The following is a 16733-nucleotide window of genomic DNA, read 5'->3' as shown; positions in this document are numbered from 1 at the left end:
AATTTCGAACTTTTCCTGAATACTTCTCTCCATGTATAAAAAAAAAAAAAAAAAAGCTGTGCTGCTGATAGTTTTCTCTACTTTCAGTACAATTACTCAGGCAATAACACATGCAAGCAAAACCGCTATATTTCCACCGAACTACCTCCCCTGAAGCTGAATTGTGCTGCATGCAAGCTGTTTAGCATTCAGTAAGGGCAGGTGTGAAGTGCAGGTAATGCAATCAATTAATTGTTTAGAGAATGCTAACCCCACAAGTTGAGGTTTTCTGAGCTGGGATAATTGGGAGTTTAAATACTTCAGCAGTATTACAAACCCCAAGCAGCTGCACTGAACATATGCACACACTGGATTTAGAAACCAGATGAGAGCTCATAGAAATGTTAAGATACAAACTAGGCAGTAGGAATGATGTTCACATTGTTAAAGTACTTAAAATATCAAGTTTACAACAAAAATACGACTTCTGTTCTTGATTAGATGCAAATATGGGAGGAAGAATATCTTCAGATTTGGGTTTGGTGTATATGTTATGATTTAGCAATTCGAAAGGGCCAAGAAATGAAATAGCAACAGAAATAACACCAGAAAATTCTGCAATGTTTTTCAAGTTGAGAGTCAGCAAAAGCCAGTCACATTCAATGATTCTTCTTCCTATTTAATCTGTAAAATTTTCTTGGCTCAAGTAGTGCTTAGGAGAATATGTTAAGAAACACAATGCTTAAGGTTGCAAGACAACTCCACTCTTCTCTCCTCAGCCTTAAACTTCCCAGCTATTGCTTTGCAAAAGCCTGCAATTTTTATTAAACGTAAAGTGTTTCTTGTTGTTAACATCACCAGCTCACTTCTACCTCCAGATGGCTTTGAGCGTCAGTCACCTTTGCCTTGAGCTGTGTGCATTGATTTACACTCGTGCCGTGACAGTACAAATTGCTACCCACCCAAAACAAGTTTCACGTTCACTCGATCAAGGCATTAATAACTAGGATACTCCAAGACAGCAGAGCATGTGGGTCTTCAGCTTCAAAATTACTTCAGCTATGACCTGCTGACCATGTCCTCCATGAGCTGTGTGTTGTCACAGAATAGTCTAGTTTGGAAGGGGTCATCCTCCTTGTTAGCCCTAGGAAAGACTTCTGCTACTTTTGCAGCACCTGCATTTGCCTCCAACACCTTGCCCATTGCTCCCACCAGCCCTGCAGGACCTCACTGAACACCGTGTAGCTTGGAGATGTTGGGGAGGGGACAGAGGAGCCACACTGGGCTTCCTTCATCCTCCCAAAACCCCTCCGAAAAGCTTTCACATAGAGTGCATAGAGTTTTTTTGAGGGCTCAGGACAAGCACTGAAAAGCTCCCAGCTATGACATTACATATACATAAGATAGATGTCATGTCAAATATGTGTCAAATCAGGAGACAAAGATAAGCTCTTCCTCTTGCTCCTTCCCCACTCACAGCCATGACCTCACGTTGGTCTAACCTGTGCTGTAGTGCCTTGACTCCTACCCAACATGCTGTGGGGATCTACCATGGCCTCCTGATACATTCAACAGAGCTTAAAATGTTGCCCGGATGCTTATAGTGTGCTTATTTCTGGGCTATCTGCAAAACACTCAAACTGCTATGAATAAGGGGGGGAAAGGATCATTGTACAACTCTAGGTTGAAGCTTAACTCTTTAATAACCACTGTTCTTGATTCCTTGCCCATACTTTCATTTTTTTTTGAGGGTTTTTTAATAGAAGACATTGCTTTGCAGTAGATGCAAGTGCTAAGGGGTGAGAACCTGGAGACCTGGCTGTATCCGCCCAGAGCTAATCACTGCTGCATCAACACAAAGCCTTTCCTTACACTGGCAGAGTGAGGATGTCTGAGTGGGGATCCTCCATAATAGCTTCTTTATACAATTTAATGCTAAAGTGATTGAATAGGGATTGCCCAAAGGTTTCATGAGACCCTGGAAAGCACAAAGAGAAGTGACTTTCAGTGGAAGTCAAATGGCTAATTGGCTTTCAGCTTCAATCTGAAGTAACGACAACACTGGGAACTGCATTTAAGGAAGAACAGTTCACTGCTACTCCCCTAAAGCAGTCACCTTGTGCTAATTACACATCAGGAATATGTAATTACACATCAGGAATGACAGTTGTATGGCTTAATCAAAGCAGTTTACTGTCTCTTTTTGTAGCTTTTGGAGCACAGTGTCTCTGAATAATCAGAAGTACTTGTTTCACTGAAGAACTTTAAAATTAATTTCATGTATGACTTAATTCTTGGTATTATCTCCCTGCCTCGATTAATGAGCAGGAGACTGGAATTCACTGGGGCACCACAGTGGCCCATTGGTCTACAGTCCTCTTGTTTCTTTGTGGTCATAGAAGGCTTTTTTTAAAAAAACACACCTATGTTAAGCCCTTGTGAACAGGTATGAGCTGATCTGTCCATGGGGGGGAATTTCTGTGTAACTCTGTGTATCTAGTAGTTGGCCTTTAAATTAATTATTATGTTGGGTTATGGTTAAGGGGACAGAAGACCTCTCCACAAATTTAATTGTTTACAATTTATCTTTTAGATTGCTAGCTCTTACAACATAATTCTTGTATTAAAACATCTTCAAGAAAGGTAAAACACCGCAGCAGTACTAGAATATGGGAAAAAATACTTCCTTTTTGCATGGACACACTACTTCACCTAATCTGGTTGTCTAGATAGTGAGAGCATCATTATTAATCTATTTTGCATGTGATGTATATTAATTTATGCATTTGTTTCAGGCTGTATCAAAACAAAAAAAAAGAAAGTAAGTTAAACAATCAAGCAATCAATTTATATGATGTGTCTTTATTGGTATTTAGTTAATGTTTAAAATGTTATAAAAAGGATACATAGATTTTATGAAATAGAAAAAATAGCCAGTCTACACATAAGTATATTCACCAATTGCAAAATATATGCCCAAATGATGTATTGAGGAAGATCCTTAGCTAATGCAAATTTTCAGTAAAAGCAATGATCTGCCCTGGATGAATAACCTGCACTTTATGGTCTAGACAAATTGTAATTATAAATTCATCCTGGCATAATGGATTCCTATTCCACTTATCTTTTGGAAACTTTATGTGGTGGTAACTAACTCCTACTCATCCTTTTTTCCTGGTGATTCTGGTCAGTACCAATTGATTCTTCTTTCACCTTGTAAAAAGATAATACCTGTCTGCACCAAGTAGCAAGGTGCAGGGATCAGAATTGGTTAGGCAGAAACAACCTTCATTACCAGGAAGTTAAATCCCCTATTATTTGCCCTGCTATCACACTGAAAATGGTAATTGTTCATTTTAGCAGTCTTCCATAACCTATCTGCCCTATAATGGGTACGTTACATTAGCTGGGCTTGGTCTTTTTAAAAGCTAATGATTTTCTAAGTCTCTCTTCAACAAGACTGACATTAGGACCTGCGTAACAGGGGATTTTAATACCTGGTTAATTTAGTTCCCTAAAACGTGTTAAGTCAGTGTAAGTCTTTTATGCTTTGAATGTTTTTTTGAAAGCTTGCTGCAGCAGAGCGGAGAGAGGAATTGAGATTTCCTGAGCTTGTGGCCCATGGATATCACCCCAAGGCCACCTCTCCTTTTTTATCTTCAGGCTTTGAAGTACAAAAACCCATGCACACAGACAGTGAGGTTTTGAATGCTGGCACAGCTAAAAGATTTAATGCAGGTGGAAACAACCCAAAGTCTGCTCTTGTGACAAGCTAGATACGAAATCTTGAGATACTCCAAGAAATGATCTAGCAGATCGTGACATGATTCCCAAGCCATCTGTCCTGGGCATTTACGTGTAGTGTAAATCACTGCATAATCTCAATGCTTACGAAATATTTCCTGGATAGGGAACGACAGTCTGCATTTTGTAAATAGTGAAGTGAAGCAGAGAGAAGACAGATGACTTGCCTAGAGGTTAACAGAGTCTGTATTTTAACTGGATAAGAGAGACAAAATAATCTGTGCGAATCTTCTTCTACTAGATACACAGCTGAGTAGAATTTCTCACCCTCCCCTACTCAAAACCAGCCATAAGCTACTTGGGAATTATTGGGACAAACCATGATTTTAATTTCATTCCCTTGGGTAATTTGCAAGTGAAAACATCACAAAATAGGTGGTTTGGGGATTGTTTGATATGTACATGACTCTCCTAATGCTTGTATTACAAAACTTCCCAAGGTTCAATGAACATTTTGCTGCTTTTCTTAGCTGGTTAATTCGAGAAATTTTACATAATCTGCCCTTTTCAGCAAATGCCAGTGAGTAAAGTTTTCACCTCCTTATTATATCTGCTTCATGTGATTTTTGCTGGAAAGCTATACTAACACGGAATTTATATTATACGGTCCCTGCTGCCTCTCTTTGCTATATCCGATATTTGGCATGCTCCATCTTGCTGCCTGCATGACGGCAGGGTTCTCAAAAACTTTCAAAGGTACTAAAGGGAAGCTTTTAAAATGTATTTGCTTCTGTTAAAGAGAAAGATCAAGCAGTGTAGAATGCTTTTCAGCCGCAAAGTCAGGCACTAAGCCTTTTATCAGTTAAAGACTTCATGAAAAAAATGCTCACAAAGCATCTTGTTGCTGTTTTAAATCTAAGCTTTAAGCATGTTTTCTTATTTATATCTAGGTTCTACACTGTAACAAATGTTAACCAGTCAATAGAAAGCACTCTTTCTTCTGGTTGGAAAAGGTGATTTAGTAGGCTTTCTTAGTCTTCCACCTGTTCAATTCCCTGAAATACATGAAAATATGATCCTCCACAGTACGTTTTCTCTGTGACTTTTGTGCTCTGCTTTTTGCCAGTCTTTTCCTGGACAGTGAGAATGATGTCTCTCTCAGACAGCTGCTCTGCCAGTTTCATTACTTGTTCTCGGCTAATAACTGTAGCATTCGACAAAGCTGCACCTATTCTTCAGGTATACCTATTCCCCGGGAGGAAAAAGGTAATATTATTCTCACTTTTCTCTTTTCTACGTATTTTTCAAGTCCAGATATTCTCTGCTAAAGATAAAAAGGTTTATAAATAATAAAAAATTACAAATAAAAATATTTTACAAATTAAAAAAAAAAGGCTTTACAAGCTTAAAAAGAAAGAAAAAATAGATGTGGAACACCTGTCTTTTTTCTTAGAAATCTTACGTAGTCGTCGAGGATATTTGCTGTCGTGGTTTCGGCCGAATTTACCAAAACCAGACCAACAGATGGCCCTTCGCCCCCCCCCCTTCTCCCCCCCAAAAGAGGAGAGAGGAGGAGAAAGAGATAAGGAGATTCAGAAGTTTAGAATGAACTAAACTACTTTAATGAAGAATTAATATTAAAATAAAAATAAAGAAGAAAATAATGAAATAGATACAATATATACAAAACTGTATTAAGCTCCCAGGATGACAGTCACGTCACTGGCAGGCACTGGGGAAGTCCCAAACTGGACTCAGTGACGAATGGGAACTGCTCTGGAGTCAGGAACACACGGATCGGGATCAAAGGCAGATGAACAGACAGAGTCCTCTCTGGACGTCGGCCATCGCAGGAAGGGGCTGACCCTTTGATCCCTCAGCTTTTATACTGAGCATGGGGCAGATGGGATGGAATACCCCAGTTGGTCAGGTTTGGGTCACCTCTCCTGTCCACTCCTCCCCACCGATGTGACCCCTCTACGTTTTTTCCATTTTCGACCCTCTAAGGGGGCAAATAACAAAATTGGCTGCCCTTGGTTGTTATAGCAATAAGTATAAGCAAGGGCCTCTCTGCTCACCATCCCTTGGCATGTGGCACAAACATTGGTCTTATCATTCTGAGAAGGAGCAGTTTTCTCCACAATATGCCATTCATTTCAGAGAGTTAGAGGAGGCCTAGCTAGGGTGTAAAGTTACAGAACAGAAAATTGGTTCGGTTTTACTCAAACCGGGACATTTGCCCTTATCAGCATGCTCCCTGACGAATGCAAATGGAATCATGGTAAAATAAAACTGCTCTTATGCAGATATGTGGTACACACGAGGAAGTCCAAAGCTGTATGAATGAGTCCTTGACTGTGAAATGAGTCTTTTGACTCGGAGTTAAAAATTTTCATGAAGGCCCTTAATCTGCTAAACAAATTCCCATGCTGTTCCTAGAAGTGTGTCGTTCATTTTGGTAGGATTAGGTAGACTGCATGCATTGTATTTGTTCAAGATCCTATTTGTTTCTCAGTCTTTGCCACTGATTTTAAGAAACCCGAGGAAATTGAAATGTTACACTTATTTCTTCTGTACACAGTAAACAACTATTTATTTAGCAGTATTTCTGCAACCTTCTGCTTTGAATTTATAGCATGTAAATATTTTTGACAAATTAGGGAAATATGGGAAATTAGGGAAACAATGACAGCTGTCTCTTCTTACCATAAGAGAGAACATTTTAATATTGCTGCTCCTCCCGTGTTGTCTGTTAAGGAGAACAATACATCTGAGAAACCTGTTTCTCTGTTGCATTCTAGTACCAAGAGTCTTCAACATAGGAAGGTTTACTGGATGCTTTGGGATTAGGAGTCCAATTCCATACTTCCATTTTGTGCTGGCTTAAATCTAATGATTCTGGGGAGGTTATGCCTGATTTACAGAAACATAAGTGAGATCAGAGCTATAAAACAAAACCACAGAGTAATTTAGGCGTTTATTCCTAGGGGATATATTCCTCTTTTTATATGAATTAGGTGCCTATGTGAATGCTTTTAGGACTGCAGAGAACAGATCTAAAAGTGGATTCCTAACTGTAGGCATTTCATGGCTTCATATAATCATACAGAAAATACTGCTTATAGAAAGTACTTCAGAAACCTTCATAAAAAAGCAACCAAGCCCTTAAGACAGCAAAGAAATGTGGTTCTGCATATAGACTGTATATTTAAATGGCTTGAAATAAGCAATAGATTAAATAGTTAATATCTGAATTACTTTAATTATTGATATTTTTACCAAAAAATATTTGTATATTGGCTAATGAAACCTAGAAATGTTTCTAAAATTTTGACATTTATCACCCTGGAAGATGTTCATAAGTGATCATAAACTGAGATACATGCTCCCTAGCACACACTTGTACAGCATTGATCAGATTTCAGACTTCAGTTGATTCCTTTCTTCACGCTTTCTGGAAAAGGTATAGTGGTTTAATAATTCCGCCTAGATTGGAGGGAGGCAAAATTTGCAAGGAGAGAAAATATACTCATTAGACTAGCTGATAACGGTGGAAAAAAAAAGGACAAGCTTCCAAGCACACGAGGCCTTCAGTGAGGCTTCTTCAGAAAAATAAGCTTTGAGTTGGTTCCCAAAAAAGCCCTCAGCTGGACTTAAAGGCCTTCTGCTGCAAGGGTAGTCATCATGTCAATGGCCAGCATCACGCCTGGCCATTGACAGGCCTCCAGGGTGGTGGGCCTGGGCTCAGGTTAGCATCTGGGGCTGATGATAGACAACTGTCACGAGAACTGGGTGCTCGTGGAGGAGGAGTGGCAAGAGCTGAGGAAGAGGGGAGCAAGGAGGGCTGCGATGCTGTGACACAGACATCCAAAGGAGAAAAAGTCATAGGAGAGCCACTGTCAGGAAGAACTGGCCGAGGGGAAAGGCCTGTCTGGAGCTACCTGGGGTAATGGGGAAGTCCTAAAGTATTAAGGTGATGGCCAAATTCATGTGTCTGAGGAACAAGGCTACTAATATCTTACTGTGAGTTAGTGTCTGGGTGTTTATGAGGTAGATGAAATATAAAATAAGTGTGTTATTTTTTTTCCCTGTGGGAGTTAAAAAAACTCCAGAGACACAACATAGTTTGGCATTGGATGAGATGAGATCCTGTTTTACAGCTCCTACTTGGGAGCAGGGCTGTGATAGCATCTTAGTACTTGTTGCTCCACTGTATGCAGTTGAGGAAAGCAACACTGACTTTGTACTTGCTCCTTGTAACCATGATTGCTACACGGTGTCTTCATAACCTTTTTGCAAAAGCAATAAACGGCCTCTCCTTGGGACCTTCTCTACCCCAGGAACAGTCCAATTTAAAGAACACTAGCTTAGTAACACTCTCCTAATTAACAATAAATGGGAGATCTGCTGTGAATAACTGCTGATGGCCAGAAAGCAAATAAAAAGGAAATTTACTCTCTTCTTCGGTCATAGAATCATGGGATGGCTGAGGTTGGAAGGGACCTCTGAAGGTCCTCTGGTCTAACCCCCCTGCTCAAGCAGGACCACCTAGTGCCAGTTGCCCATGACCATATCCAGATGGCCTTTCAATATCTCCAAGGATGGAAACTGCACGATCTCTCTGGGCTACCTGTGCCAGTGCTCAGTCACTCTTTTCACTTACAGAAAAAAAGTGTTTCCTGATGCTCGGAGGGAACGTCCTGTGTTTTGCTTTGTACCTATTGTCTCTGGTCCTGTCACTGAGCACCACTGAAAAGAGCCTGGCTTTGTCATCTTTGTACCCTCCCTTGAGGTATTTATATACATTGATGAGATCCCCCCTGAGCCTTCACTTCTCCAGGCTAAACAATCCCAGTTCTCTCAGCCTTTCCTCACAGGAGGGATGGTCCAGTTGCTTAATCATCTTCATGGCCCATCGTTGGACTCTCTCCATCAGTATGTCTATATCTCTCATACTGAGGAGCCCAGAACTGGACACTACTCCAGATGTGGCCTCACCAGTGCTAAGTAGAGGTGAAAGATCCTCTCCCTTGACCTGCTAGCAATACTTTGTCTAATGTGGCCCAGAATATCATTTGCCTTCTTTGCGGCAAGGGCACATTGTTGGCTCACGTTCAACTTGGTGTCCACCAGGACTCCCATGTTCTTTTCTGCCAAGATGCTTTCCAGCTGGGTGGTCCCCAGCATGTATCGGTGCACGGGGTTGTTCTTCCCCAGGTGCAGGACTTTGCACTTCTTGTGGGAATTCATGAAGTTCCTGTCAGCTCATTTCCCCAGGTCACTCTGGATGGCAGCATGACCTTCTGGCATATCAGAACGCCTCCCAGTTTTGTGTCATCAGTAAACTTGCTGATGGTACACTGTGCCCCACCATCCGGATCACTAATGAAGATGTTAAGCAGGACTGGACCCAGTATTACCCCTGGGGTACAACACTAGTTTCCAGCCTCCAACTAGACTTCATGCCACTGATCACCACCCTCTGGGCCTGCTCATTCATCCAGTTTTCAATTCACCTTAATCACTGTAGATAAGGAAAAGTTAGCTTAAGAGAGCAGGCAATGGCACAAGTTTGGCTCTGTTGAAAGCAGTAAGTAAGGTTCTTCACAGCCCCAGCCTGCAGCCTTGTTAAGCCAAACAGTAACGGGGATGTCCAAACAGCCTAAGTGACAACACCAACACAATAACCATGCCAGCATCAGACAGGATTGTTTTTTCTGCTCTTTACTGTGATTGCTTCATTTATTTCTTCCCTGCTTAACATCTGCTCTAATTGTTCATCTCAAGTAGTGCATCAGCGGAGTCAAGAATTGAGGAACTCGTACTTAAGCCTCAAGGAAGACACTAATCCTTTTCTTTACTATTAGGGGTGGGGAACATAAAAGGCATCCAGTTTCCACCCTGTGTTCTCAGTACCCAAATCACATTTATTGGAACATGCAGTTATTTCTACAAGGTTTAGGAACACTTCACTTGTACAGTTTAGAGCTATTTGACACAGCCTAGCTTCCCTGAAGCAGCTTTCTTCTTAGATTTGTTTTCTAAAATCAGCCTGATGTGGGTTTTTTTTCCATTCTCAGGTACAGAGAGTAGCACTCGGATTGTAAGAAGGGGACACTTACTCAGTATTTCGTATATCAATCGTGTGAAAAAGTTCATGCAGTTCTTCTCCACTCAGAACTCCGTCAGCAAAGTAAGCTTTGAATTCATCAAAGGACAGTTTTCCATCATCTGAAACAATGAAGAAATGGAAAGTGCCTTAGTTTCATTTATGGCTTTGCTTGTTTACTTCATCCTATCTAGAGCTATCTATTTCCCTTTCCTTTTCCTCCTCTTTCTTTCCTCTACTCCCTGCCTCCCACGTGAGAGACTGAGACTCTAGCACACAATTCAGTCGCAGTAGGGATCTGACCCTGGCTCTCCTCTCTAGAGGAGATTAGTGTCTAAAGGACACTGATCAATACACTGCACCAATTTGCAGGATTTTGATTCTCTCTTTCTTCATAAAATATATCTTTCTCAAAAAGTTCTATGCTTGTTGTGGAATTAACAAAATAAATAAAAGAAAGTTCAACTTTCATGCAAGAGAAAGCCAGCTTCGTGTCCTCTTCCACTGGAAAGAATTTCAGCTAATTTTCTTGGTCAGCATAGAAAATAAATTTCTATTTGTCAGCATGTAATTTATCTGGAGATTACGCCAAAAATTTGGAATGAGAAAACTGTTTTTGGACATATATCAGAGGTCATTCAAAATCCTTAGATGGATTTCCAGATGGAGTTTGGATTGGCCACGTAACATACAGTGAAGCCCAGCTATGAAGAAGTTGACTTTATCTTCTAAGAATCTGTTCTCATTTGTTTGGGACGACACCAGTCATCACCGCATGGGTCCTGATCATCATCAATAACACGTTCATGTAGTTAGGAAGTGTCTACAGGACTAATGGGACTCAGAGGGAGGGGTAGTACCATGTGATAACATTTAGAAGAACAGTAATAGGTTATACATTAATTCAAGAAGAGTAAGTCCTTATTACAATCTCTACTGCATTATTTAGTGGAGTCTGTTTCATCTGTTTCTTAATTTAGCTTTAATTATAGCAAGCCCTTGACTACATGAGGCAAAATCCTTGCACTGAGAGGTGCTAAGCAGAGATTCATCCGGTATTTTCAGGATGTTACCACTTAAGACTGAAGCTTTACCCTCCTTTTGTCAGATCAATCTCTGCACAACCATCAATGCTTTCTAACGGGTATTACAATAAATACTAAACCATTTCATTGAATAAGGGATCATATTTGTATCTCACTTCATCTAGGCATCTCTGAAAATCCTAGAGAAGGTGCTGGACTGTGGGCTTCCCATCCTTTGTTTGTAAATGGAAAGCTGACCCCACAAAGTCCATGAGATTTCACCAGGGATCCCTCAACAACAGCTGATATTTGCTTCTGTCCTGAAGAACAAGTGTCCTCTTTTCTTTGCTGTCCAGGCATGACTTCAGAAGAAGCGCATGGGTCAGGATAAGGGAAATCCATCATTCCATTAAAACACTTATAGGAATTTGTTCCTCCTTGACTAGTGTATCTGAGTGAGTTTTAAGTGCAAGATTGATAATCAGCAAACAAAAGCCAAAGAAAATAAAACACCTTTTGCTTTTACTTAGAAGTTGGAATGTTTAAACGGTACTTAAGTAATAATGTATCTAAACTGATTGGCCCCCTGCGTGAAGCATAGAGAATGTTTTCAGAGCCCAGGTCTTCATAATTCTGTTTTGGGTAGCACTAAATTTAAGTTCACATGACTCTTTCTCTTCCTTCAGTAACATACTGAATGACCCATAGGGCACTAAACAACCATAGAGCATAAGACTTTGATGCCCTGAGCACAAGACAAACCTACAATGTATGTGGCCTAATTTTACAGTGATGAAGAAACTATTATAAAGGCAGCATCTGAATCCTGTAACTACATGTTGTACTACAGCATAGAGATTTGAACAGTGGAGCTGAGGAGTTTCCTCAGACTTTTACTTGTTCTTATTTCATAATTTCTTTGACTTGAGTATATGGCTTCGAATATGTAATCTTCAAGAGGTTTCAAAATTGGACAAATTGAATGCCTGCTTCACCAGAAACATTTTGAAATGTTTAATACGAGAAGACAGATTGTAGCTGGAGATAATCATCATTATGATCAAAATAAAATGTCAGGATCTACAAGAGCTAAAAACCAAGATGGCACAGTACTGTGTTGAAGGTAAGCAATTTTCTTTGACAGAACTGCCATGATTACCTAATTGAGAATCTGAAAACATCTGCCATTTGGCACTGGTTACAGAGAAGGAATATCAAATATTGAGCGTGTTGAAATGAGCTTCTTTTCACAGCTATGCTTCCTTTGGCTCATACAGATACAATTGATTGTTTAATCAAACTGCCTCTGCAGCTTTAGCCTTTGCTGGGAAGGGTGATTTGCATGCAAGTTATACACATACTCAAGAAACTTGTGATTTTTGGCAACTTTTCTGAGATAAATATATTATGAGTTTACTTACAGAACAATCTGGGCATGACAAAACCTGAAACATCTGTCTGTTTATCACTGTTCTTCAGGATCATTGGCTTTACATCAATCCAGAAAATCGATGATCTTTCAACAGCCAAATTGGGCACTTTAGCTATTTTCTTTAAATTTTACCATCCAAGAGCAAACATTGCCTTTTGCTTCATTGCTCTTTATTCCCCAAAACATTTTGAATGTTATTGACATTGAGTGACACATCACTGAGCTTGTTGCTGGCAAAACCCAAGGAGATTTAAACCCATTTGGTTACTTATAGACTTCATACAGTTATGTTTACTGAAAAAAAAAAGCTCTGGTTCTCCAGTGTATTTCTCTGATCTTGTATGAGTGTAACTGCTTTGCTCGTGCAGCTGGGGACTCAGCTGCTGGTGGCCCAGGCCACCCCTGCACTTCCTCAGTGCTCAGATGAAGCTCAGAACCAACGCCTGACAAGCCCTCCTTGTGCTGTTTAATTGAAGACACCTTTTCCTAGCCAGTTGATTTTTTTTTTTAACAAGTGTCAAGACTGGCTTTAATTTTAAAGGCTGCATCACATATCCTCTGCACTGCCTCCCTGGGGTACACCTCGCTGCCCTCGGAGCGCCCAGATGAACACTCTCTGGTTTAAGTGCTTCACAGCAGCTGAGCAGAAACCTTTATTGCAGATGCTTCCATCCTTGTCGCTGGCAAAGCAACAGGGGATGGATGATTCATGAAAGACAAACTTTTCTGAAGCCATGCATCCCTCAGACAAATCAATCTTCAGCAGCGTTTGCCTTGGCAACGTTATCTCAAAGAAGCTGTTTTGCAAGACTTGCTCGCTTTTGCGTATCTTCTTTGATGTCTCTCAAAAGCAGGGTTTCTTCAAAAACAGGCAGAGTTGCCCATCCTCCTTGGAGCCAAAACACTCCTGACTGGCAGACAAAAATATACAAACTAGAGCCACTGAGAAGTTGCCAGAAGTCTGAGAACTGCTGTAAGTGAGGCAGCTACCATCCTGCCAGAGCTCACCTGGAGACACAGGAGCAGATGCAGCAGGTGGAAGACTCATCTGCGAGGCCAGTGGTTGTCCAGCAATGGCACTGTCAATAAACGATGAATATGAAAACACCTATTTTGATCTCTTCGAGTAAGCGTTGTGAGATTTTCTCTTGACCATCGCACAGGTGCAGCTTGGTGGCTTTTTGGTTATTCTGTGGAAAACTTGTCAGGTGACTCAAATGTGTATGCTCTTCCACTGACACCAGTGGGAGCAATAGGATGCTACTGCTGCACTTGCCTTATTTTAAAAGATCCTTTATGTATGACCCACAGGGTTTGTTTTGAGCTAATGTTCACATGGTTTTAGAGCTGGGCTGAAATTCCCAGATCACTGCAATCAACGATTTTGCTACTGCATGTATTATCATGCTATTTTACACAGTTTTAGAATCCTACATTTAAACGTGTGGTGTCCCTGCTCTGTATCATGCACACCAGGGGGTGCTGAATGAAGACACATGACAGAATGAGACGATTAGTCTCATCTGACTGTATTTTTCATTTTACAGATTCTAGTTCTGTGACATTATAAAAGATACTTTTTTTTTTTTGGGGGGGGGAGGGGGGGGGAAGCTTTCAGTGAGTGCTTGTTGGAAATATCAGAGAAAAAATGAAACCAGACATAAATGCACTGGTTCTGGCATTAATAACATTTTGTTGCTGGTCTGTGCTGCGTATTTGATATCCAGGTTTTGCTATTTCTGGACCTGTAGTCTTCTTTTGTTCAGTCAATTTTTTAATTTTCCCTCGTTTGGTGGCAGTCACTCTTGGCTGCCTGCAGCGTACTGTTTACTGTGCTCCTTGCGGTTAAGGTTGTTTGGTTGGGTTTTTTGGAAGGTCTCTGCTTCTATAGGAGACATTACCTATGATGTTTTCAAGTATCTTCCTCTTAGGAGCTGTAAGGATGTTTGGGATATAGCTTATACTCCCACCAGACCAGGTTGCTCAAAGCCTTATCCAGCCTGGTCATAAGAGGTCATTCCATCATCATAAGAGAATAGATCTCCAGCAGCCAGGCTCCCCTCAAGAAAAAGCTGGAGATGATAAAGTAGAAAGACTCTGACAAAAAGGAAAAGCAGCCCTCTTTTTCCCCAGGAGGGTGGGAAGAGAAATGACCCCCACCTTGATGCAGGCAAAGGCAGGGCACTGCTCTCCAGTTATATTGTGCTACCCCTTGACTCTGCTCAGTGTCGAACCACCAGTATTGAAGCATCTTCCTTCAGCTGAAGGAAGACTTTTATGTTTGCAAGATTGAGAGTTTCATTCTCAGTAGATTATTACCTTTTTTTCTTCTCCATTTTGACAGTCAGACTGTTTGTGATTGGATTTCTGCAACATAGTCTATATTTGAATTTCTACTCCTGTGCTAACAGGAGGGAATTATAGCATGAGGCTAAACTAATGGGGCACATGTCAAAGCTGCGTGATCAGGAGAGGCCCCTGGGTGACCTTTCCCAACAACTGATATAATTTCACGTTGTTGCAAATCACTGCAAGGCTAATAGGGTGCGTCGCATCCCTCTCATTGTACCAGAAGGTAAGAGAAACACCTCATGCAGACAAGCACATACAGGTGCTGCAGTCACATGTGTGTGTGGCAACCACTGTCGCCTGTGAAATGAGGGAGGTAAAAAATTTTCTTGATTGGGAAAGACTGCATTTGGCAGTTCCAGTTTCCCATGTTTCTTTACCCCCTCCCTTGCAGGCTAGGGACAAGGTTTTACTTTTTGAGAGAGATTTAATGATTTTGATTTTGTTTCATAGAGCAAAAGGAATGAAATAAATGAAGAACTTTGCTTTTAGCTGGAATTTTTCCAAATTAGTTCTGTGTGAAATCCGCATGCTTTCCTTTGAACGCATGGAGTTTCGTAAAGTCAACCTGACCAAAAACTCATTTTGACATGCAAGCCTGAAACTTTATTTCCAAAAAGGTCAATGTGCAACATCTCACCTTTATGAAATTGCATTTTTTTTCCCTCAGGGTTTTCTTTTGCTTTTGTCAATATTACGAACAATATATTTCTTCAAAATGTGATATCCCTTCCCTATGCCTTATTCTCCCTCTAAGAAAACCACCTGACCTTTTGAGTTATGGAAGGAGTGTCGATCTGCTCCATAGAGAGCGGAGATCCTCAGCCATGAAATAAGAGCTATAGATAGAGCTTATGAAGCTGATCCTCTTGTGGAAGCTGTGCACAGCTGGTATCCCCAGAAATGGGAGGGTATCAGAGTGATATATGTACCTGGGCTGGCAAAGAAAGAAGCTACCACCCCAGAAGAAACAACATTTATATGGCTACTTTCGAATAGGGGAGTGACTGTTTGATGGAAAAGGTTTCTCAATTAAACCCCCCTGTCACAAATCATTGTAGCATTTTTGAGTAACAGCAATTCAACAGGATTTCTTGGCTCTTTTGATCCCTTATTTTATATTTTCTTTGCAAGAATAGTTGTCTTTCCTTGTTTTCGAAGGCTAACCTGAAGTCCCACAGTCCCTAAATTCATAGTAAGAACGCTATCTCCTATAATACTCCTGTTTATCAGCTTGATCCACTTTCTTGGATGTATTTTTTTCTTGCCTTCAAGAAAGTAGCTAGTAAGGTTTTTGATGATAAATTTTTTTGGGGGTATTTTAATCTCACAGAGAGAATGAATACGGCAGCTCTGAGAGAGTCCCATCAAAAGTTCATGGGAGAACTTAACAGGGAGGCGTCATGGACAGTAACATAGCATTAGTCACTGGAAACCAGTATGTTTGGTTTACAGCAGGATGACACTGGAAGCGTTAAGTATCCTAGTCATTAACAAAAGCTAATAATCTGTGCTGACAACAGTGTAAACATGTCAGGTTAGCGTCCACATATCACACAACCTTTCTGAGAAGGTACTTAACTTCCCAGCCTTAAAACAAATCTCCTCCCTATTAATGTGGCCCGAGCCTCTGCAGTGCTAGATTAGCAAAGTGGGAGTCCCACGGGCAACTGGTGATTGAGCAAACACAATTAAGCACATAAGAGCTGAAACCATTTCAAGTTCATGGACTTAAATTAATAGAACTAAAGGGACCGAACTTAGCCACTTTTCTCCCAATAACATGTTGTAACGCATCCATATATAGGTACGAATGCCAGTGACCAAAGTCTCTGAGGTTGATGTGGTTTCATACCATTCTGGAACACGCAAGTTTGTCACTGATCGTGTGAGCTGTTTCCCCCATTTTAATAGCAACATCTAAGTAATAAACTGTGAGGTAACCCCAATGAGGACTGGAGGTCTTCCTGATGCAGAGAAGTGCTGTGGATCCATGTGAGCTGGGAGAGAGCATGAGTTCAAAGTCCAAGACAGGGACATGAAGCAGTAGGGACTCTTTTTGACTCCAGGAGGACGATGACCGCTGCTCTGCACC

General features: G+C 40.9%; 1 protein-coding gene across 1 annotated transcript in view; it reads right to left on the bottom strand.

Moving 5' to 3' along the window:
- NECAB1 (N-terminal EF-hand calcium binding protein 1) overlaps positions 1–16733 on the bottom strand; it is a 57483-nt gene that overhangs the window by 39027 nt on the left and 1723 nt on the right. Inside the window, 1 exon segment of the mRNA XM_074145938.1 lies at positions 9846–9954. Coding sequence (XP_074002039.1) covers positions 9846–9954 — 109 coding nt within the window.

This window comes from Numenius arquata, chromosome 3, assembly GCF_964106895.1.
Source record: "Numenius arquata chromosome 3, bNumArq3.hap1.1, whole genome shotgun sequence".
NCBI classification, from domain to species: Eukaryota; Metazoa; Chordata; class Aves; order Charadriiformes; family Scolopacidae; genus Numenius; species Numenius arquata.
This window is presented reverse-complemented; position numbering and strand designations above follow the sequence as displayed.